Source organism: Brienomyrus brachyistius, chromosome 17, assembly GCF_023856365.1.
Source record: "Brienomyrus brachyistius isolate T26 chromosome 17, BBRACH_0.4, whole genome shotgun sequence".
NCBI classification, from domain to species: domain Eukaryota; kingdom Metazoa; phylum Chordata; class Actinopteri; order Osteoglossiformes; family Mormyridae; genus Brienomyrus; species Brienomyrus brachyistius.
This window is the reverse complement of record NC_064549.1, coordinates 21,988,393-22,011,017: the sequence shown is the minus strand read 5'-3', so window position 1 is coordinate 22,011,017 and position 22,625 is coordinate 21,988,393. Positions and strand designations below refer to the sequence as shown.

Below are 22,625 nucleotides of genomic sequence, written 5' to 3'. Positions count from 1 at the left end.
AATATCTTTATTTGAAAAGACCCTTTCACTTTTATATTGATTGAATTCAAAGCATTAATCCCAGGAGGCAACATCTTGAAATGTACTTTGTTTAAACGTTATTGTATTTTAAAAATACAGATGTACAATACATCCCCTTATAGATACATGGTCAAAAAGCTGCTTCGTGCTTTGATTTGTTTGTCCTACCGCACTGTAAGTCGAGGTATTGTTTAAAAATGAACGTGTTACACACGATGGGATTTGGCGACATCTATAGCAGTGGGGTAGAATCACAGGCATCCGGGTACCTGTTAGGTTATATGTGGTCATGTGACCCTTATTCGGCCATCTTGTTGTGGAAACGAAGAGAGACAGAGAGCTCGTATAGAAACCCTGTGCTGTCAGTAAAGCAGAGGTAAGTTAGAAGAGCGAAAATTGCAGCAAAATACAACTTATAGTTCAGTTATATATGTTTCGGGTCGTGGTGACCCCTGCGTCGGCTCGTCCTGGTAGTGCGGCACCGATATAGATGTCCGCATGGCGCCTTGGCCGAGGGGCTTGGAGGTCTAGTTTGGGACTGGTGCCGTTTAGAGGCCGATGGGAGCCGCGGTGGATAGCTAGGAAATCCTGATGCGGCAACAGGCTTCACAGGCCGCAGCGACTAGCTTCCAAGCCAAGAATGGAACGGGTGGATTAATTCATGAGAGTTATACATGAGTATAACTGAGAATATTTATCGGTTCACTTTGACGTCCTTTTCTTTTGCAGTTCTTCATGGGTGGCATATGACATTTGTTGCGGGGCTCTGCTCCCTTATTTCGTAGTGTCAGGTGAAACTGCAGTAAGGAGCAAAAGTTGTGACAGCTCTCGCGACGCCTCGAGCTACCTAGCGAGCCACACCGATTTAGCTATACTTAGCTAGTTAGCCAAAGAGCCATGGGGTCTAGATGACAGATAATTATTTACGTTCTATGACTAATTAAGAGGTACGTTGTGTAGTTAGTTAGTTTTGCTCGCACAGGGTGTAGCACGACTATGCGGGCTCCAGTGGCCCTGGGTTAGCCTGTCGGCTCGTGAATGCTATCCGCCGTGATTCGAAGTGGCACGCCAGCTATCCGCGAGAGACTGAGTTTGACGGCTGGCGCGAGGGCTTAGTCCGACCCTGCGGTCGATTGACGGTGGAAGTAAATACTAGGGAATTTGTGGTTAAGTCAGGGGTTTAGGGTTAGTTTTAGGCGAGCTGGAGTTTTAGGGCTAGTGTTAGCTGAGCTAGCGTTAGGGGGGTTAGCCGAGCTAGCATTAGAGGGTCAGGGTTAGCCGAACTAGCAGCACGAAAGCCGACAGCCCGAGCTAACGCCGCTCGTCCAAGGAGATTCGGGGCCGCGTTCTATTAGTGCTGTGGGCTGATTCTTTGGGGCACTTTTACGTTGGGATTTAGTTTGGGAAATTAATGTCAATCAGCTAACAGTTTTTGAAAAAGTTCCCATATGGGTAAGCTCGTCGGCTAACTAACGCTAGCTACTTAGCTGTGTCATTTGATTGGGCGTTCAGAACTTCATACGTGGTGAAAAGTTTTCAGCGCGCTGTTCGTACAAGCTGTAAGTTAAAGGGAATTCTTTTGAAAGTCTGCTTGGATCATATAATGTCAGTTAGGTCATGTTATGGGGCGCATGTGATTTTCTTTGCACCCTATTTAATAGCGGACTGGATGACGATAGTAAAATGTTAATCGGCATAGTCGTAAGGCTGCGGTTACTGGAAGATGCTGTGTAGTCCTTCAGATATACGAAATCGTTATTATAGTTTAATAATGTCCCAAAGTGTAAAAGATGCTTGTTGTACCAAGTCGTGTTCAAGTCATGTTGGTTATGCCACCATTAACGTTAATTAAGCGAATTAACTAAAAATGCTTAGACAAATACCTAGTGTCCAGTTAAGAATAAGGACTGAAATTAATACTCGGTGTGCATAATTAAAATGCACGTGAGACATGTGAGTGATCATGCTAGCTTTCTCAAGATCCGGTTGGAGAGGTGGCTTTTCTCTATGTGATTGTGATGTTTGACACCAAACCTGTTCCTGTTCTGACAGCAAAGGGGATTCCTCTTGTTAATTTTCTTTTTGGGGTAGGTAATGGGGGTGGACCACAGACCAAAATACACTTCCTAATTGGGAAAGTAGATCCTGATTGCCTAAAATAGACAGACTGAAATCATATCCACTCTATGGAGGGATAGGATTTAACCACTGTTTTGGAACCTTCTGACAGGGAGTTAGTTCCTATACAAATGTTGTCTTAGATCATGGCATAAACAAAGAATTTTATTTAGGACAGACAGTATGGCTTTAGGGCATGTTTTACACCCATAAAAATACCAGGTCAATTCTATAATTATTCAGTTCATTACCTGACTATTGAGAAGCCAGGATTATGAAGTCTTGCAAAATGGGTTAATGTTATATTGCAATGTTATGTATTTTGTTACCAACCGCCATTACACTTAAGTATGTCAGTTCCACGTTCTGTGTGACGGTACCTTCATTGTTATTAAGTGAAATGTAGTGATCTTTAAATGCATTATAAAAAGTTATAGGTTTTGTTACTCTTCATGAAGTTTAATACTTCTTTTTTCTGTAGAACTTTATAAAATGGCGGAAACCCAGACACTCAACTTTGGACCTGAATGGTGAGTGTGGTAACATGCTACGTTTTCCCGAATATGTTTCTTGTATTTTTGTGCTGTACTGTGGCTACTCTGTTCAGTCAGGTAAGGTGTGGTATTTTCATTCCTTTCCGCCTAGTATGAGTGATACCAAAACTTCCGGTAGCTAATGCTGATCCAGCAGCTCTTTCACATATGTTAGTCTTGTAGGCTTTGTTTACATTATCAGATTTATTTACTGCTTTCACCAATAACTGAAGCTTGCATAGCTGTCCTATCAGTTGTTGGGGATGAAAGTTGGGGGAACACCGGGTGTGTAAAACTTACCCTGCCATTTGTCTCTCTCCTTTCTTTTCCTGTTCAGGCTTCGTGCTCTGTCCGGTGGAGGAAGTGTCACCTCTCCTCCACTCTCACCAGCATTGCCAAAGTATAAACTTGCAGATTACCGCTATGGAAGGGAAGAGATGCTTGCACTTTATGTAAAAGATAATAAGGTAAGCTTATGATCCGGTGAGTGAGTAGCACTGGTTGTCAAAATTGTTACAGATCTTGTGACCATTAGATGCCACTTTCAGATTCTGTGTTTGCAGTTGCAAAATCATAGTTCATAGTATACATTGTATGTGCCGAAAATGAGTGACACCTCTCCTCTCCCATGCTAACAGATTCCTGTAGACTTACAAGATAAAGAATTTCTGCCTATTTTACAAGAGGAGCCCCTGCCGCCACTGGCACTGGTACCTTTTACAGAAGAAGAACAGGTGATGATAGCTTATCCTGTCACTGCTGTGCTCCCTGCAAAAATTATTCAGAATGTCTCTCATCAGGCGTAACATGCTATAAATAATCTGCTAGCATGGCAATAGCATTCAGTAGGTTTGACTATAATAGTTGTGTATGTTAATGTTAGAGGATTTTGGCTAATAGGGCTACAGCAACTAATATATAACAAATGTTAGTGTTAGGTTGTATTTTTGTGGGTTACATGTAATGACATCACCAACGAATGGTTGGTGTGCTAAGCCTAGTTCATACTTCACTTTTCCTTGTGCCAATACGGTCCCCACACTCTTGTGTCCATACTACATTTATCTGTGGATGCAGACGATCAGGGTCGGCGAATGTGTACAGCAGTGATATTACACCAGACCAGCAGAGGGCAGATATATTTTAACAAATGGAAGTAGTGTAGTGAAATGGGTAAATCATTATTGAACACTTTTAAAGTTAGTACTAGGCTTGTGCAGTATTACAGTAATAATGCACGATACCATAGTATTTTGAAATCTAAAACAAAACAAATTGCCTCCATGATCAGCAAATTTTATCAGCGAAATTCCAAAATGGCAGAGTAACATTGCCCTAGAAAAAGCTGTATACCATGGTATTAAGTACAATCATTAGCAAGCTAAATATGACAGAGACAGTAGATCTTCACTTCTATGTCAATTTATTACTTTAAATTGAGATTCTCTACAGCAGGGGTCTCCAACTCCGGTCCTGGAGAGCTACCGTACAGTTGGTTTCCTATCCTACTCGGTTTCTGATGAGTCACACCTGCTCTCAGGTAAATACCAGGAACAGGTGTGGCTCATCAGAAGCCAAGAGGGACAGAAAACCTACTGGACAGTAGCTCTCCAGGACCGGAGTTGGAGACCCCTGCTCTACACTGTGTAAACATTTTATTGCAACCATTTTATTAATTTGTTTAATGTTTGCATCTGCAGAGAAACTTCTCAACATCTGTAAATAGTGCTGCTGTGCTGCGACTAACAGGGAGAGGAGGAGGAACAGTGGCAGGGGCTCCACGAGGTCGAAGTTCCTCGAGAGGCAGAGGTAAGTCTGTGGCATGCCCGCCTTCAGGTTGACAGTTCAATTAGCTTCCAGCAGAGTGTTTCCTGAAGTCCTTTAGAAGAGACTTGAGTGCCAGAACTGCAAATTTCAGTTTTATGTAGAGATGCTGAAAATGCAGTGCACCGCTACTCGCGTATTAATTAGCTTGGCAAGTTCCACATGGTGGTGCTGTCCCTTCGATTACCATTAAATAAAGGAATTTGGTAGCATTATGAGCTGGCTGCTACGCTCACTGTAAATGTGAACACTGTCTGATGTCTCGCAGGTCGGGGCCGCGGTGATGGAGGCTTTTACCAAAGAAGCTTTGATGATGTGGAAGGAGGGTTTGGTCGAGGTGCGCGAGAGATGCATCGTTCTCAGAGCTGGGAAGAGAGGTACCAATCTGGGGTCTGATGAAGAGCTTTTTATGTGATGCTTCCTATTCTTTGAATATGGACGCCGAATAAAAGCTTTGACTTTAATACAGTTAACACAAATGCGTACCACTTGTTCCGAGGATCTAAATTATTTTAGGGGTATCTAATTTGTGGTAAACGCATGCAAAAGCCATTTCTCTGCTACATGCTAATTTACTAAATGAATTACTCTCTGTTTAACAAATGGTCTGCATAATTCTGAATTTCCGTGGCATGAGACCTTTGGATGACATGTTAGTTTTGTAGAAACCATCAAAGCTTTATTTTTCTCCTCGTTAAGGGGGGACAGGAGGTTTGAAAAGCCAGGTCGAAAAGAAACAGGTTGGTGTAAATTTATATCTGTTTTCTACTCTACTGTGTGTCTCGGTGCACAGTTGTCAGATATGTAGTTGGAATACTTTTGTTTCATTGTGACGAAATAGTCTGTTTTGTTGCAGTCTAATGCTGGTCAAATAATTTGATCAGTTGTGTCTAGGGATGGCATGATACCGCTTTATTATGTTTAACAATACCGGTATTTTATATTTGGATATCTGATACAGATATAAGTCCCATACAGTCTCTCTTTTCAAACAATAAAACTGAAAATAATGTTTTGGAAAAAATCAGGATGCATTTTGCATATCTTAAATATAAAATGCATAATTCTGTAACTGAAATGGATACAGTGGAAATTTATCATGGTTGTAGTGGTCAACCGCTTGTATGGAACAAAAAGCTTGGGACAGAATCATTCCTGTACAAATACTGTTTAAATAATCCACTTACAGTAATCAACAGTACAGTAAATTACAGTAGTTCTCTTGCAGTATTCATTTTGGGTCTTTTTATACACAACAATATATAGAAAAATTTAAAATTAAAACTACAGTAACTTTACCACTTTTCTGCAGCATTGTTTAATCAGGTCAGTGGCATTAGACTGTAGTGCTACGACCTCGCGAAACCCTTGCATTGCACAGGTTACATTTTCGCACACAACAGAAGCTCTTATCACACGATGCACGCTGCTCCTGCATGAGAACGCGATGCATCTGCTTGCGGCATGTTGCAAGTTTGGTCAAGCATTTCCGTGATTTTTAATGGATCGGATAAAATTCTTTACTCTTTCCCGATATCCGATGCAGTAATTAGGCCAGAATTGGATCGATACCAATTTTGAATATTGGATTGGCGCATCGCTAATTGTGGCCATTGTTGGTATGACTGGTTGTGCGGAGTCTGTTATGCTGAGCAGGGTTCGGGTGCCTCACTCAGGTCTGAACAATGAGACAATGGAGCATTATGAAGTGAACAGTGAAATTACTCTCCAGTTAAAAAAAAATATTTAATGTACAATATACATTTCTGCGGGAAATGTTTTAGTTACAGTTAGATACAGTTTTACAGGCGGTTTCGGACATTCTCAGTTCTTGGTTGCCCAGTTACCTACTGCTTTGAATTGACAGGCTTGCAGAGCATCTCTTGTATATCTTTCAGAATATTCTGTAATTGCTTTCAAGCTTACTTTTTACAAACATAATATAGTACATGAGTGTTCAGTATAGCTTCCATATAGTACATACAAAATGCATGGTATGAGAAGGTTTAATACTAACCTAATATAGTGGTTATTGCTTAATTTCAACAATTTGACTTGGAAATTACATCACCTTTGACTGCATCTTAACTGCAGAGCAGTTAATGATGACAATCATTTCGGCACACCTTTGCATAATGATTTTCACATTTAATGATTTTCAGCATTCATATCATTGAACTCATTATGTGCTTTGACCAACTTTCGATTGTTGAATGTTTGTGTTTCATGTTGCTGTGGACCAATCAGAGGTTTCCCCGGCTCATTTTCAACTGAATCATAGTAAGTGTGCATTTTGTTTTGCCAGCTGTTAGAATTTTTTATGCATATCTATTTTATTTTTTGGAAGTGATTGTTGATCTACTCCAAGCCTCTCAAAGTACCCAGTTTGATGTTCTCTTGGGATGCAAGGGCAGGCTTTTGAAGAGAGAGTCATCTTCTCTTCCATTGCCTCTACTAGGATATATGCTGAATCCAGCTGAACAGGAACTGTAGTTTTATTCTTGCTACTCCACCCTTTCACTCCCGTCGCCATTGATCTGGACTACATACTCCTTATCTGCTTCCGCTTTGGTATTGGTGGTGTCAGGCAGGACCTTGGCAAAGTTGCTCATGTCCATTGTGTATTGACCTAGAGAATCCAGCCTCAGCACTGTGGCAAAGTGATGGTCAAATTCTATCTCTCCTTTCAAGTAAGAAGTCCTCTTCTGGCAGCTCTCACCAGTGTCCTCTTGGGCAGCTGACAGAAAGACAACCAGCTCAAAGTGTGTGGCACTCCCCTCCTGCAGTGCCTGGTACACCGGGCTCTGCCGGTTCAGCTGATGATAGAATGTTAGAGGGAAGATGAAGAATGGGCAGGGGTTTGCACCAAGATTGTCCAGCTGGAACTCCACTCTGGATTGGTATAGCGCTTGGTCTCCATGGTCCTGGTAGAGCACAGCATTAATGTGTACATCCACCAGAGGGCGCTGCAGCATATTGGTAGCACGGAACATTAGGCAGGTTTCTCCCTGGTGCTGCCCCACGACGGCACAGGGGCTGAACTGAATTGCTCCTGCCCGCTTCTTCGGTCTGGCGATCTTAGCCACAAAGGCCCCTGTGAAATGTGCAGAAATCAAATGATCCATCTAGATCGGCAAATGCAAGACATGCAGTTCAGTATCTAGGGTGTAAAGCTACGATACTGAGGCTCCCATCTTCACTGGTTGTGTGTTCTCTCTCAGACAGCTTAACTCTACAAAAGACAGGGTGCTTTGTTCCTGGTTATAAGCACCTGTGGCCTTTTGTATAAGAGAGAGGTAAGGAGCGTGTGATGGTAAGGCGTACAAACCACACGACAAACCACCTAAAGGATAAGAGCCTGAGTGCAGCTGTGCAAGACCTCAGCACCACACTACTCCAGATGGAGTTTTTTCCCAGTGGCTGGAGTGCCAGTTCTACCCACCAACCCCCAAATTTTTCCTGTATATTGGAGGACCTGCTTGTAGGGCTGGATGTAGATTAACGTCGTACCCAGGACGAAGCAATTTCAGGTTAAAGGCCTTGCTCAAGGGCCCAACAGAGTAGGATCACTCCTGGCATTTATCGGATTCAAATCAGCAACCTTCTGATTGCTGGCACAGATCTCTAGCCTCAGAGCCACCACTTTGCCCCTTTTGCATAATTAGACTGTAAATTGGGATTGTAAGTTTATATTATCACTATCACTTCTTGAGTTTTTCAGTTCCTGATCTACAAGCAAGCAGGCTTTTCTCTGCCCAGGTGTCAAATCACTCAGTTCATCAAATCGTCTTCGGTCTTTATGGAAGTCATTTAAAAGACTTCACAGTGGTTTCATGACAGTCTTTATGGTGGAACTTGTGCTTCTTACCTGTAATGAAAGCCTCCAGCATGAGCCCCAATAGCATCTGCACGGCCAGGAGGGCAATGGCACTGGGACAGTCCCCACTGGGGAACATGGTGCCGTAACCGATGGTTAGCTGCGTCTCCAGCGAGAAGGAGAAGGCTGCTGTAAAGCTGGTGATGTACTTGACACACACTATGTGGTCAGGGGGTGGGGCATCGTGGTCCACTATCAGGTCCCCGTTGAGGTGGGCGAGGAGGTACCACAAGCAGGCGAAGAGTAGCCAGTGGGCCAAGAAGGAGGCGCAGAATGCCAGAATTACCCACCGCCACCGCAGCGCCACCACTGTTCCCCATACGTCCTGCAGGTAGAGGAGCCAAGTGGCAGGCGAGCCGGGGGCTGGGGGAGTGTGCAGAGTGCAGTGCCCATCCTTAGTCACTAGGCGCTGCCGTCTCTGTGTGGCTACAGGAGACAGGATCTTGACCTCCACATCGTTCTCTTTGGCAGCCATCTGAGGAGCAGTACAAATGACTAGAAGTGAGTGACTGAATGAGTGCTTAGAACACATAATCCTACACTAGGGAGCATTTTGCCTGCACAGCGGTGAGCAAGGCAGGAATGTCCCCTCACTCTGCTGGAATGGAAAACTGAAAGTTAGCACTCCAAATAAAGCCTCTTAAAGACCCGAGTGAAAATCCCGTGTTATTGTTCCTGCTGCCTGCTAAAATCACACTCCATATGCAAATTATGAAAGCATCAAAAGACTGGAAGATATCCTCACCTGGAAAATGATTAGATGATGACCTTCTAATAAGGAGTGCCTTGTGAACAGAGATGTTCAAGCTGACCTTTTCGCTTTGACGTTGAAACACGTGATTTATTTGAAGAGGCTCGCAGCTCTGTTCACCAAGTACAAATCAGCCATTAGTAAGCGAAAGTAGCCTATGAAACCAGGTTCAATACTTCCACGTGTATGGCATGAACCTCTTATGGGCTCTATCACCCCATTCAGTCATTGAAAGGATAATGAACCTTGATTAGTCATTGTGATTGTTGATAGATTTGTTAGCTTGATTATTTAATCTCCTTCCTAAAGAACTGTCAACCTGTCAGAAACATACAGTTTTAAAACTAAAAGGTGGATGTTATCAGGAATACGATTAGGTTCAACAGGGGACCTTTGAACTTCGGATGAAAGAGACACATTGTTTCAGGCAAGTGAGTAGAATACTAAATTGATTTAATTGATGCAGCTGAGTACAGTAAATTGATTGAATTTGGGAAGTAATTTGTTTAGCAAAGTTTTCTGAGTTTTATCTCTGATTAAGGTTAGGTACTTCTGTAATTGCTCTCTCTTTCTACTGTCTGCTGCCTGGTCTGATAGTTGCCTGTAAACATAAATAACAAATAGTGAAATAAGGAAATGGCAGTATGTCTTCAGTCTTACCTTCAGTTAGGGAATCTGGTCCTCTAACCCCGTTTGGTTCAGCAATATGGCAGAGTCCTCTGCTGTTTGGCTGCCGGTGTGAACAGTGTTCTTTAAGTGACCTTAGATCTAGGCACTGCGACCCTGCGGGTGTGAATGACCTTTTTTAAAAAAACAAACAAAAACAAATGAGATTATAGAGCCAACAGAAAGTCTTTAATTACTCTGACTGTAGTTGAACACAAAAATGCAGTTTCTTTGTGTTTCTTTTCATTGCACACTCTGGGATAAAAATTTGTTTCTCCAGCAATAGATTAGTTGCGAGAGACTAGGTGAATCTGAACTAAAATGCTTTTATCAGTCATGAGAGCAGTTTGTTCCATTTGTTCAAGATTGTTTTTCTGGTTTAGAGGAAAATCATTGCTGTCTGCTCCTTCGATCCACATTGAGTTAGAGCCAAACTTATAACTTAACATTAAAGCAACCTCTTCTTCTGACTTGTTTTAAAGCTTGTGTGACTAGTTTTAAAAGCTTAGACTTACGTAGCTTTATTTATCTTCAGAAATTACTTTATCACTCCATTTTCTACTTACATTCAACTGAGAAACTGAAGGATCAATTCCATGGCACCGTAACTTGATGCTGAGCACGAACGCTTTAGTTAGCGAAGGGTGGTCTGAAGCACTGATTTCGCTCTGAATTGGGCTAATGACTTTGAATTGTCTTAAATACCTTATGTTTCATCACATGAGAGGCATGTGCTGCTTCTTGCTTGAAGCGTTCACGGGTCAGACATGGGATGCTATTCGTGTAAGAGGGGAGCGCTCCTGGGTACCGTCAGAAGGGCTGCGTGTCTTCAACAATGCTAGCACTATGTGCCTTCAGCCCAGGAGGCCTCTTTTAAGCATTTAGCCAAATGCTTTCTTACCTTCTGAGTTTTTCTGGAGATAAGTTTGTGTGTGTCTTTAGATTAGCACTTCAAGAGATAAAACTATTTTTAAAACCTAAACCTTGTTACCCATGTTAATATTTCAGATTGGATTCAGCCAGCACAAGCTTTATTCTGATGCATACTTTTACTTTATGAAGCCGTATCTTGAATGTTTGAAAGCAATGCCAGTGAAACTTAACTGTCTCAACAAATTTACACATTAGTATAAAAACTAGCTATAGTATATAGTTAATTTGTTAAATTATTGCTCAGTGGAGTTTAGCATAGTTTCACCAAAATTTCTTTGGTGAGTTGCATTTTGCTATCTATTTTTATTGCCTTACTACTACTTTACTGCAACTCTTCTTGTAAAGCCTATGACTTTTTAATGAAGTTTTACAAAATTCTTAAGCTACCAAAGCCTTGTGAAACAATGGTTACTCACCAAATGTTGTGGTTTTAGGATGGGGATTACCCTCAACGGCGATGCTCTGTCAGAAGTGATGGGTGGGTGGGTAGTTACGTCCAGTGAAGGGAGGGGGGCGGAGGAAATGAATAAAAATCCAGGGATGGTAGAAACAGCCCGTAAATCCCAAGGGTGTCTCGGAGAAGTGACAGTCCAGCAGCTCTGTCTGTTTGAGCCCACCGCGCTCTCCTTCCGATCTGCAGCCCCTGGCCGAAGCTAATTCGATTGGTCACATTACTCTGCATGTGGCCAATTACTGCTCCCGGAAGGAGTTGGGAGGGGGGGTGTGGGGTGTACCTTGTCAGAGTCCACCGAGAGAACCAGTTGTTGCTTGGAAACCTGGGTTTCTCAACTTGTGGGCAGTGAGGACAAAGTGAGTTACTCATGTTTACCTGATGGGAAAAGAGCTTTCGAATGGAGTAGGGTGATTAGTAGGCTGACTTTTCTTTGCAGGGCCTCTCTGTTTGGCCAACTTTATTGTAACTGAGCAAAAAATGTTTGCTGATAAATGGTGTGTTGGGGAAAATAAGGTGAGGACATCTGAGACGGTGCTGTTTTGGCTAAGGTTGGCACACTTATAGCCCCCCACCCCTATGTTCCATCTCGCAGTAAGGTCCAACTACGAGGATGGTGGGACAGGCACAAACCGGAAGCACGACTTCACACGTTCCGAGAGTGAGAACTGGCGCACGTCCCGAGAGGAGCAGAACGGTGAGGAGGATGAGGGGGGCTGGCGGCTAGCAGGCCCACGGCGAGATCCTGACCGGTGGCGCCCTCACAGCCCAGGTGTGCCGCCTGTGCCCCACCACCCCCCCAAATGCAATCGTTGTGTCTTCCATTATATGCTTCTCTGTCACCTTTGTTTCCTACTTTCACTGTGGCTGCAAGCGTAGACCAGAGTGAGACTTATTTGTATATATGGCTGTGGTATGTAGACCCCCCCCCAGAAGTAGACTGTAAAATGTGCTTACTGTCCCACATGAGTCACATACAAGGACAAATCCCTGTTTAGGAAGCTTATGTTTAGAGTTTATTACCTCTGACATGCCTTGCCAGCCAAAATCCTACTTTGCATCTATAGATTTGGGTGTTTAGTATGAACATCTTACCATCCCTTTTCTAATCACCACTACCTCCATGTTTATCTATGTAATCGTTGGCCCTGCTAAGTGAAAAGCTGTAATGCCCTAAGAACATTTGCCATCTTTATTTTCCATTGGCAAGATTAGTCTCCTGCAAGCCTCTGATTACCGTAGTAACCTGTAATCTTTTTGGCACAAGCTGGTATTCGTAGCAAGTAGAGACGGGTTTAAAAAACTCTGGTAGCATTAGTCTTTTAAGAATGACTGCCCTCTACTGATTTATTAAGCCAAGAGGATTTTAAAGCTGTTTTGCTGATCATGCAGTATGAAAGCAAACATGTCGCCACTCTCTCGCCAGACACACAGAGTCCTGATTTCACCTGGTTTATATTCCACTAAATTTAAAGTTTGCTTAGCAGACCAGCGGTGTAAACAGGCTAAATGTGTTTGTGCTGCAAATGGGTTTTTATTCCTGCTTTAGTAACAGCACAGGCTGTTACCCTTTGGATTGCGGTGAAAGACGGCAGGTGAAGTCGCTGGGAGGCTGTGCTTCTCTCTCTGCTGATTGGCCATCAGCTGTCGTCCTTCCTGTGCAGATGGGCTCCGGTCATCGGGATGGCGGGAACATCCAGACCAGCGCAGGCGCTTCCCGTTTGACTCCCGGGACGAGGACCGAGGGTATCGAAGGACACGTCTCGGCAGTGGTAGTCAGGACGACGAGCGGGACAGCCTTCCTGAGTGGTGCTTGGATGACGCTGATGAAGAGATGGGCACCTTTGATTCTTCGGGGGCCTTTCTCTCTCTCAAGGTGAGGGGCACTGAGCTCTCCAGCCTCCCATCACGCAAGGTAAGTGAGAATTATGCTTTTTAACTGTGACAAGGAGGGGGTTCCTCAAGCATGCTTGTCAGGCTTTGCTTTATAACTGCAGTTTGTAGGGTAATGCCTCAGGTTAATTTGCCTTGCATCTTGTGGCATATTTGTATTAATTGTGTGAATTAGATATCAATGTATTGTTTGTATGCAGCATTTATTAACTGCATTTTTAATGGTCTTTTGTGTGAGGTGTTCTTGAGTGAATTTTATCATATGGAGGTTGTCAGGCATGTCGGTCACTGTGAAGAGCCGGCTGAATGCCTGTGGTCTAATGAGAGTCCCTATCTCCCTACTGTCTCCCACACGCCCTTCACAGAAGGCTCCCAAAGAGCCCATTCCAGAGGAGGCAGAGCTGGACTTCAGGCCATCAGAAGAGTGCGAAGAGCGGGGACGGTTAGAGAAAGAGGAGAGCGAGCCGGAAGAGGCCAAAGAGCTGGACAGAGCAGGCTGTGATGAGGATGGGGGTAAGCTTGCCCTGGCTAGTTTAGGCTCACACTCTTCCCGAGCTCTCTGCTAGTTGCCAGAGTGCCTCACATCCTCTCTGTCCATCTGCAGATTCGGGAAGGCCCCAGGACGAGGCAGCACCCTCGCAGTCTCCACCTGCCTCGTCACAGGCCGAGCTCCCAGCTGACCTGCCCTCACCTCCCAGCCGGCCCGAGAGGACGGATTCCCCCCCTGAAAGAAATGAGAGAGCCGCCATTCCGAACGTGCAGCCAGAACCCATCAAAGTGGCTTGCCCACCCGGGGCAACCAGCAGCCTGGCGGAAGCCACCGCGCTCCACCATGCCCCCCCTGTGCTTCCAGGCAAGTGCTTCAGGGGGCACTGTTCTTTCAGTGAGTCGTGGTCACATGACAGCAGTCAGGGTCACCCTTTTGCGAGAGACGTGTGCACAGACTTTATGGTTTGTCTTAAGGCTGTAGCATCTGTTGTTCTTCCTTGGTTAGCATGTTCTCCATACCTTTGGATAATTGTAACCTAATTTTTATTAATTAATTCTAAATCTTCTTCCCTTTCCAGAAATCACAGCCCCACTCCCCATAACACAGCAGAAGTCCCCAGAGATGCCTTTAACGCTCCCAGCCCCACTACCTTTCCCAGAAGCCTCTGCTCCAGTAGCAGGACCCATAAATCAAATGGACACTGACGATGATGAGGGTCTGAAGCACTTTGAGCAGGTGGGCAGTCAAGTCTCATTTTACCTGACATTTTGAGCAACATGGGAGAATTTCCTCAAGGCCGATATGTTTTCCAGTCAGTTTAGTTGGTGGCTTGTTATTTTTGCAATGCTTTGACAGAAACTGTCAAACTCATCCTTTTTTTCTGTGGTTATTTGGCGTTCAAAAATGTTGCACTTTTTTTTAACACTTGATTTTCCTTCCTTACCTCAAGCTTTATTAGATCATGTGGAATTGTCACTTCACACTGTCGTCATCCATCTGCCATTATGATTTCATTACCGTTCACTGCAGGAGGCTGAGAAGATGGTAGCATATCTCCAGGACAATGCTGTGGACGACGACCGGTTGGCAGCTAAGATGGTGGAAAGGACAAAGCCCACGGCCCTCCCGTTGACACACGAAGGGGCACTCAAATGGTTCTACAAGGACCCACAGGGAGAGATACAAGGTAGGAGGGAGATTCCTCTCGGGGCATTACCGTTTGTTGGTGGAGGGTCCACTTTAGAAGGTCTGCTTGTTCATACTGTGACTATTTGCTTAGGTTTCTCAGTTTTGTGCAAGTTATCCTTAAATGCTTCTTTGCTAATTATAGTTAGCAAAGTTGTGACCATTTCGCCATTCGCCATTTCGTGTGCTGTTGGAGAACTATTCCTGAAACTGCATAGGACTTTTTTTGAATGTCAAATTTACACACCTTTAGTCAACATTACATACTTTCCAAAACTGCCTTGCGTTTATCACAGAGGACTAACAAATTTTGAATTAGTCCCTCTTAATATATTAAAGTTGCCTCTTTTTCTTTGAAAGTTCTTTGAAAGCAGCAAATGCTCTGCTGTCTGATCTGCAGTGCCTTGACTGCACACACACTCTGTCCTTGTGCATCATATGCTTGCATGGCATCTCTGTTTCCCGCCATGGCTTCCTCTGAATAGCTACTGCGATCACTGTATGGTTTCAGTGATAAACTGCTGCTGGACTGCAACCCTGCGCTTTTCTTCTCCTAGGGCCTTTCTCAAACCAGGAGATGATGGAGTGGTTTCAGGCCGGCTATTTCACCATGTCCTTGCTGGTGAAAAGGGGCTGTGATGAACTCTTCCATCCCCTGGGTGAGATAATGAAGATGTGGGGGCGGGTCCCCTTTACACCAGGCCCCTCACCGCCTCCACTCCTGGTAAGGGTCACATCCAGAACCGACCACATCACACTAGATCAGTGGTTCTCAAACTCGGTCCTCGGAACCCACTGCCCTGCTTGTTTTCCAGCTATCCCTGCCCCACACACAAGTCCCAACTGTCTTTCAGCTTCTGATTACCTGAAATCAGGTGCGTTCAGTCAATCAGCAGTGTGTAGGGCAAGGATAGCTGGAAAACTAGTAGGGCAGTAGGTCCCGAGGACCGACTTTGAGAACCACTGCACTAGATACACATGGCACATTCCATGGATTCTGGAAGAAAGAATTAAATCGTAATTTGCGGTGCAAGTTTCAAATATCTGTGACTTCCGCAAGGGTGACGTGGACCAGGAGAGGCTGAAGAGGCAACGTGAGCTGACGGCGCTCAACCTGTACCAGCTGCAACAGCTGCAGTACCAGTACCTTCTCAGGTAGGGGCCAGGCGAGAGTGTGGGGCTGTGATACCAGGAGCATTTTGGGTAGTGGTGCCTGGTAGAGTGCAGTACGGCAGGGTTACAGATTACAGATTGTATTACAGATACCTGGGGGTACACATTGACAGTAAGCCAGCTTTACCTACTAAGGAGCCTCAGGTCTTTCAATGTTTGTAGGAAAATGCTGACTATGTCCTATCACTCTGTGGTGGAGATCGTAGTGTTTTTTGCAGCTGTGTGCTGGGGCAATGGGGTGAGGGCAGCTGATGCCAACAGGCTGAACAAGCTGATTAAAAAGGCTGGTTCTGTCCTGGGGGTCAGACTGGAGAAGCTGGCGAAGGTGTCTGAGAGGAGAATGCTGAAAAAGCTTCTCAGTATCATGGACAACCCCTCCCACCCCATGCACGCAGACATGATGGGTCATCAGAGCTCCCACAGCAAAAGACTAACTGCCTGCAAATGCAGAACCGAACGCCACAGGAAATCCTTTCTACCGGTGGCAATAAGACTGTATAACTCTTCCTCATTCTGTAGATGATCTTTTTCAGAACTGTCATTAATCCTCATTCAGATTGTGCAATATTACTCATCTGTTTGGTATTGAATGTTTGTTTTATCCATCATCACATGCTGCTATCTTAATTATTCAAGGCACAAACACTAAGTCACTTTTCATTACCACGTGCACTAATAATCTTTTATTTTATTATATTTGTTATAGCTTACTTATAGTTATTTATTTTATTTTTTTTACTTTGTAAAGAGTATGAGTATTTATATAGTTATAATACAAAGTATTACTTATAGTTATTTGCACTATTACTTCTATTACCATTACTTCTGTTCCCTTTAAACTCTTTACCTTACTTTTATTCCTCTTGTTGCACTGAGCATGTATATGACAAAAGAATTTCTCTCGGGATAAATAGTTTTTTCTTATCTTATCTTATCTTATCTTATCTTATCTTACATAGGTTCAGAGGTAGAGATTTCAAGTACAAATCCCGAACGAGATTTTGTTTCAACCAACCAGTTCAATACTCTGTGACTGTGACACTCTATCCTCATCTGGTTGGTTGAAACAACATATTGTTCTGGATTTGTACTCTCTGGACCTGAAATCTCTACCTCTGCATAGGATACACTCTATAGTCTTTGTGTTGCATCTCTGCCACTTTGTTTCCCTGTAGCACCTTTTCCTGGTAGCCCTGATATGCAACACGTCTTCCCCCACAGGCAGCAATACGCCCAGGCTCTGGCCCAGCAGCAGAAAGCCGCTGCCCTCGGTTCCCCACAGCAGCAGCAGCAGCAACAGCAGCAGCAGCCGGCACCGCAGATCAGCCACTTGCTCCCACCATACCAGGCTGTGAAGATGAGGTGGGTGATAGTGGAGAATGCAGGGTGCATCAGCCAAGGGAATACAGGTGGCTCTGTATTGTAGGGATAGACACAGAGAGGTGTGTTGGGAAACACTTAATTTTATCCCTTGTTTTCAGCCCTTCATATTTCTTTTGCTCCTTCTCTCCTTGTAGGACATCAGAACCTCCTGTGACTCGTTCCATGTCTGTTCCTGACTCTGCTTCTGTGTGGGAGTTACAAAACCAGACATCACAACCCTCCGGGGCAGCTAACGTCCAACATGTATCTCACAGTGGTAGGTGTCGCGTCCAGCACTGCTGCACCAGCTCTCAGACGGCACAGAGCTGGCTCTGCTCCTGAGCGTAGCGGGGCTTCTAGAGATTGCTGGGCTGTAGGTCTGAGCAGCACTCTGAGCTCCAGGGCTGCTTATGCAGAGTGCAGAATCCTAGGGAGTAGCTGCATTGGTGTGTCTGTCTTTGTTCAGCCTGGGAAAGCGGCAGCGTGTGGGACCTGCCCATTGAACCTATGGCTGCAGCACCAACAATTGAGCAGATGCAGCAGCTGGAAAAAGTAAAGGCTGCCAAGGTAGGCCCTTCTTTCCATGTCTGAGAGCAGCGATGTCACGCAACACCGAGCGGCATGTCTCCGCCACATTCCATTCAATACCAGAACCTGAAAGGCCCGTCGTCAGACTACATTCCAGCAAACTGCAAATTTTGCCTGTTAAGAGTGTAACAAATTTGCATATGTATCTGTTCCGGCCTCCCAGATGGAGCAGGACAGACGGGAGGCGGAACTCCAGGCAAAGAGGGAAGAGGAAGAGCGGAAGCGCAGGGAGGAAGAGGAGCTGGCGAGACGTTCCAAGGTTAGGAGATCCCTAGAGATTTCCCAGGCCTGTCTAAGGCTAGCTGGGAATTTAGGCCTATTCCATTCATTTCATTTAAACGATATTAAGCTCCTGTTTGGAGGTAGCCATGATTTGAGGATTCGGCGTTGGCAATCCTTTACATGTGTAAACAGGAGGAGGCGCTAAGACGGCAACGGGAGCAAGAGGCAGCACTTCGCAGGCAGAAGGAGGAGGAGGAGAGGCAGGCGCAAGAGAGGAGAAGGGAAGAGGAGGAGAGAAGGCAAACGGAAGAAATGCTCCGCAAGCAGGTGGGCCTGCCGGGGATGGGAGGAAAATGTCTAGCCGTCCAGGCAATTAGCATGAAAGTTACCCCCTCTTTATCCGGTGTCAGGAGGAGGAGTTGCGGAACCAGGAGGAGCTCCGCAGGCGGGAGGAGGAGAAGCGTTTGGCTGAAGAGGCAGCAGTGCGGCAGCGGCTACAGGAGGAGCAGAAGAGGAAGGAGCAGGAACAGCGAAAGAAGGAGCAGGAGCTCCAGAGGCAGCAGGAGCTCCAGAGACAGCAGGAACTCCAACGACAGCAGGAACTTCAGAAGCAGCAGGAGCTCCAACGACAGCAGGAACTTCAGAAGCAGCAGGAGCTCCAACGACAGCAGGAGTTGCAAAGACAGCAGGAGCTGCAGAGGCAAAGACAGCAGCAGCAGGAGGCACTACGTCGACTCCAGCAGCAGCAGCAGCTGGCACAGATGAAGGTAGAGGCCAGTGGCCCTGGGAGGGTTTGGGAGGCATAGTAATTGGTGCCTGAAGGGGTGTCAGCAAGGCAGTGGAGAGCTGAGGCCAAGAGGAAATTGGTACACCTACCCCGACAAACCATGCGTGCTGCACTCCTGTTAGACGTCCATCACTCCCAATTTAATGTGCCATTTACTCGGCTGTCTGCAGTCCCACGACCGTTCGTCCTCCTCTCTAACCTCTGCAGCTCCCATCGTCCTCAAAGTGGGGCCAGCAGTCCAGCTCCCTGCCGTCCCAGACACAGACCGCCTTATCCCTTGCGGAGATCCAGAAGGTGGAGGAGGAGAGGGAGCGCCAGGCCCGAGAAGAGGTTGGTTCACCCAGCAACTGGCACAAGCTGATGGCGTTTGCAGCTTTTTGGGTGGTAAACCATAGTTGGCACCAGGGTGGACTGACGAGGAATTCATTACATTCCGCACGCCACAGAAGCGACTACAGCAGCAGCAGCTAATGAAAGTCCTCCAGCTGCAGCAGCAGCAGCAACAGCAGCAGCAGCAGCAGCAGGCCAAGCTCTCGGGCTGGGGTAGCATGGCGAAGCAGCCACCAGCCGCCAAGTCCCTGCTGGAGATCCAGCAGGAGGAGGCCCAGCAGATGAAGCAGCAGCAGAAGAAGGAGCAGCAGATGGGCGGCAGCCAGCAGAGCCGGGCTCAGACGCGAGCGGTGGGTCCACACCCACTTTTGTTTGTTTTGTTGCAGCTCAGATTTTTTACTGGTCTAGACATGGGTAAAACTGAACATTCGTATTGGTACTCATGTTTTTTCCATCCACAACTCAATCTGGCATTTTAGCTCTCAGGTGTAATTTCTGGAAGCTGAAAAATGCACATCTGTGCAAGATCCCCACTCCCCCGCCATTCTCTTAACGCTTATTTTGCCCAATTAAGACTGAAGGGAGAAGGTGGCTGTTGTCTACTAACTGCTAACTGAAGCAGCAACTCCCAACCCCCCCCCCCCCCCCCCCTTGTTACTTCCCAAAAAGCCGTCACCGTTCCTGTAATCCCTCTTTTTTTCCCCATAGTTTCCAGTCTGTGAGCATGTTGGTCGTCGTGTCTTAATTTTGTGCTTCGTCTGGTGATTTTCCCAGAATACACCTTCCATAATATTATGATCGTACTCCAAGCCAGCTGGATGGTTCTGCTATCTCGCTTACTACGGTCTGGTTCTAGGGTGATCAGTCACTTTGGAGATTTTGTCCATCTCCCAGTTTGTTACAACTTTGCCCCCCCCCCCCCCCCCCCCCCCCCCCCCAAAGGATGACATGTATCCCATCCACTCTCCACAACTTGACTTCTTTTAGGACTGAGAAATTGGGTATATTTTTATTGACATTTCAGGTGTGTGTCTGCACTTTTATTTACTCAGACTGAGTCTCCTTGTTCTCAACGTTCCTCACCTTTGCCCATTTGCAGAACAATATGAGTAACTCAGTGTGGGGGTCCATCAGTAGCAGCTCCCCCCAGTGGAGCAGCTCGGAACTGGGCAGCAGCATCTGGGGCAGTCCTGATACTAAGAACTCCAACCTGGGCTTTTGGGATGAAGGCATGAAGGAGGCCACAGTGCCCTCAAAGCGAAACAACAAGAACAATGCCAACTTTGGGTAGGGCACCTTCCCTGGCTGCCGCGTTCACCTTGCCGTCCCCTGGATAGTGCAGCCAAGTGATAGCGCTTATCAGTTGATAGCTTTGCTGGAGCGTGACCCACGAATCTAATGCAGACTGGCCAAGGTCAGCAGTGTTTGTCTGCCTGTGCACAGGAACTCGCTGAGTGGCCGGGGAAATAAGAAGGTAGAGGAAGAGGAGCAGAAGTTGCTGAAGCTCTTCCAGGGGGTCACCAACAGCCAGGATGGCTTCACGCAATGGTGTGAGCAGACCCTGCATGCCCTCAACACCGCCAACAACCTGGACGGTGAGTGAGCCCTTCTCTGCTCCTCACCCCTTGGTGTTCATTTGCAACGGTCACTCTAGCTTAATCAGCATGCCACTGGCTAGCCTAATAAGCCAGACAGGGCACAGGACATGCTGGAGTTAGCGCCAACAATGTGGCACCTATTAATGATAATAATAATAATCAGTCATTATGTTGTCATCTCTACATTCTTCAGTGAAATATGTTCTGTAAAGGTGAGGCAGAACAGGTCAAGTGATGTTAGCAACGGTGCTAATTTTATGTGGGTGCCTGTTTTTTGAGTTCCTGTTTGCCTGTGGATTCTCATTGCTTAGCATTGCAGTGCTGCATTGGGGAAGCCTGATTGCGGGATGCAACTATAGATGACTAAGCAGACCCCGATTCATTCTCCACCTGTCTCTCTTGCAGTTCCTACGTTTGCCTCTTTCCTGAAGGAGGTGGATTCCCCCTATGAGGTCCACGACTATGTAAGAGCCTATCTGGGAGATACACCCGAGGCGAAGGACTTTGCCAAGCACTTTCTGGAGCGTCGTGCCAAACAGAAACCCTTGCAGCAGCAGCAGCTGCCACAGCCACAGCAGGTGAGCTGAAGATCCTCCGGAGGCTGAATGAACGACCCCCTACTTTCGCTGCATCAGCTAGTGAAGTCAGATCAAACTGCAGAAATTGTGGTGGTGGTGTAATGTCAGGTTTTACAAAACCTGCAGGTGATGCTTCTTTTTTCTTTAAAAGGAATCTGTCTGGGGAGTTAACCAGACTGGATTACAGTCTATCTTCCAGTCGAATCATGCGAGTATGCAGCAGTCCAGCTTTGAGACCGTTCAGTCTGGGAAGAAGAAGAAGAAACAGAAGATGGTACGAGCGGACCCCAGCCTCTTAGGTGAGCGTCCGGAGACCCTGCGGCTTTGGGCCTGGCCTGGCAAGCCAGTTAGATTTTGATGTGTCGTTTATTGAATGCGTGAAACTGAGGGTTGCTGCTGTTCTGAATTCGCTCTCTTGCCTCCCCAGGTTTTTCTGTGAATGCGGCATCTGAGCGGCTGAATATGGGGGAGATTGAGACAGTGGAGGACTTTTGAAAAGCCTTCGGACTTCTGCCGACTCTGAACATTTCCATTCTCAGCAAATACAGTTTTACCCTATCAGCAAAAAAAAACAAAAAAAGGAAAATAGCTACAGCCCCCTTTTTAAGTTGAATTTCAAATGGGAACTACCTCCCCCCTCCAGCCCCCCCTCTCTCCCAATTTTGAAAAGGAGGGAACTGTCACCACTTGTATTTCACTAAGTGGCTCAGCAGTTAGTTCAGGCTAAAAGCTTCATCTCTTGATTTCAGTTTGCGGGGAGGGGTGGCGAGAAGTTCAGGAGTCATGAGAACTGAACGCCTTTGCCACCAGAGCCCGATCTCGTGCTCCCTCTGACTTTCTGAACCCACAGACCCACAAGTGGATGTCCCCCCCTCCCCCCCGCAAAAAAAAATCACTCACTACTGGTGCTTATATCTGCAAACTGACGTAACCAGAGGGTGAAATTCCGCTGTCACGTTTGGAGGACGAGCAGACAATGGGAAAATGCATAATCTCTTGTATTTATTTAAAGCTTTTCCATTTTCCTTTTTTTATTTTCTTCCCTTATCTGCCAGTTGTTCGTGGGACAAGAAATATGACTCTGGAGGATGTCCTGTTTTAAGGGCGTGTTCAAACAGTTCTAAGTAGTTACCAATTTCTTGTAAAATACTAGCCTGTTAAAAAATAAACTTTAAATTCTGCAACTGTATTATAAAATATTGGAGTGATGGGTTGTCCTCTTCATTCCCCTTTTTGTGGCAATGG

General features: G+C 45.8%; 2 protein-coding genes across 7 annotated transcripts; one reads left to right on the top strand and one right to left on the bottom strand.

Annotated features, from left to right (window-relative positions):
- Positions 1-266: 266 nt before the first annotated feature.
- gigyf2 (GRB10 interacting GYF protein 2) lies at positions 267-22,579 on the top strand. 4 transcript variants are annotated; one of them, XM_048980225.1, is made up of 29 exons: positions 267-397; positions 2,621-2,669; positions 3,010-3,139; positions 3,311-3,406; positions 4,373-4,481; positions 4,765-4,873; positions 5,196-5,236; positions 6,744-6,776; positions 11,770-11,871; positions 12,839-13,050; positions 13,433-13,580; positions 13,672-13,920; positions 14,135-14,292; positions 14,587-14,743; positions 15,300-15,466; positions 15,803-15,897; positions 17,137-17,277; positions 17,433-17,554; positions 17,744-17,844; positions 18,029-18,124; positions 18,280-18,414; positions 18,498-18,854; positions 19,082-19,204; positions 19,321-19,554; positions 20,304-20,491; positions 20,648-20,799; positions 21,208-21,380; positions 21,532-21,679; positions 21,808-22,579. In XM_048980225.1, the coding sequence occupies exons 2-29, from the start codon at positions 2,632-2,634 to the stop codon at positions 21,873-21,875; spliced, it is 3,882 nt and encodes a 1,293-aa protein (XP_048836182.1). In that variant the 5' UTR covers positions 267-397; positions 2,621-2,631; the 3' UTR covers positions 21,876-22,579. The 4 variants fall into 4 exon arrangements, with proteins under 4 accessions (XP_048836182.1, XP_048836181.1, XP_048836180.1 ...); XM_048980224.1 differs by having other exon boundaries at positions 12,839-13,089; XM_048980223.1 differs by having other exon boundaries at positions 11,770-11,946.
- kcnj13 (potassium inwardly rectifying channel subfamily J member 13) lies at positions 6,721-10,453 on the bottom strand. 3 transcript variants are annotated; one of them, XM_048980229.1, is made up of 4 exons: positions 10,357-10,453; positions 9,785-9,924; positions 8,365-9,236; positions 6,721-7,590 (listed from the first exon to the last, which is right to left on the bottom strand). In XM_048980229.1, the coding sequence occupies exons 3-4, from the start codon at positions 8,903-8,905 to the stop codon at positions 7,001-7,003; spliced, it is 1,131 nt and encodes a 376-aa protein (XP_048836186.1). In that variant the 5' UTR covers positions 8,906-9,236; positions 9,785-9,924; positions 10,357-10,453; the 3' UTR covers positions 6,721-7,000. The 3 variants fall into 3 exon arrangements, with proteins under 3 accessions (XP_048836186.1, XP_048836188.1, XP_048836187.1); XM_048980231.1 differs by lacking the exon at positions 10,357-10,453 and having other exon boundaries at positions 8,365-8,848; positions 9,119-9,236; positions 9,785-9,916; XM_048980230.1 differs by lacking the exons at positions 9,785-9,924; positions 10,357-10,453 and having other exon boundaries at positions 8,365-9,434.
- Positions 22,580-22,625: the final 46 nt, after the last annotated feature.

Bases quoted from the DNA above. Each gene is read 5' to 3' on its own strand.
- gigyf2 (XM_048980222.1), top strand. From the start codon at position 2,632: ATGGCGGAAACCCAGACACTCAACTTTGGACCTGAATG. The intron at 4,482-4,764 runs GTAAGTCTGTGG...GATGTCTCGCAG, and splicing joins AAGTTCCTCGAGAGGCAGAG to GTCGGGGCCGCGGTGATGGA. The intron at 19,205-19,320 runs GTTGGTTCACCC...CGCACGCCACAG, and splicing joins AGCGCCAGGCCCGAGAAGAG to AAGCGACTACAGCAGCAGCA.
- kcnj13 (XM_048980229.1), bottom strand. From the start codon at position 8,905: ATGTGTTCTAAGCACTCATTCAGTCACTCACTTCTAGTCATTTGTACT. The intron at 7,591-8,364 runs GTAAGAAGCACA...CACATTTCACAG, and splicing joins GCTGGAGGCTTTCATTACAG to GGGCCTTTGTGGCTAAGATC.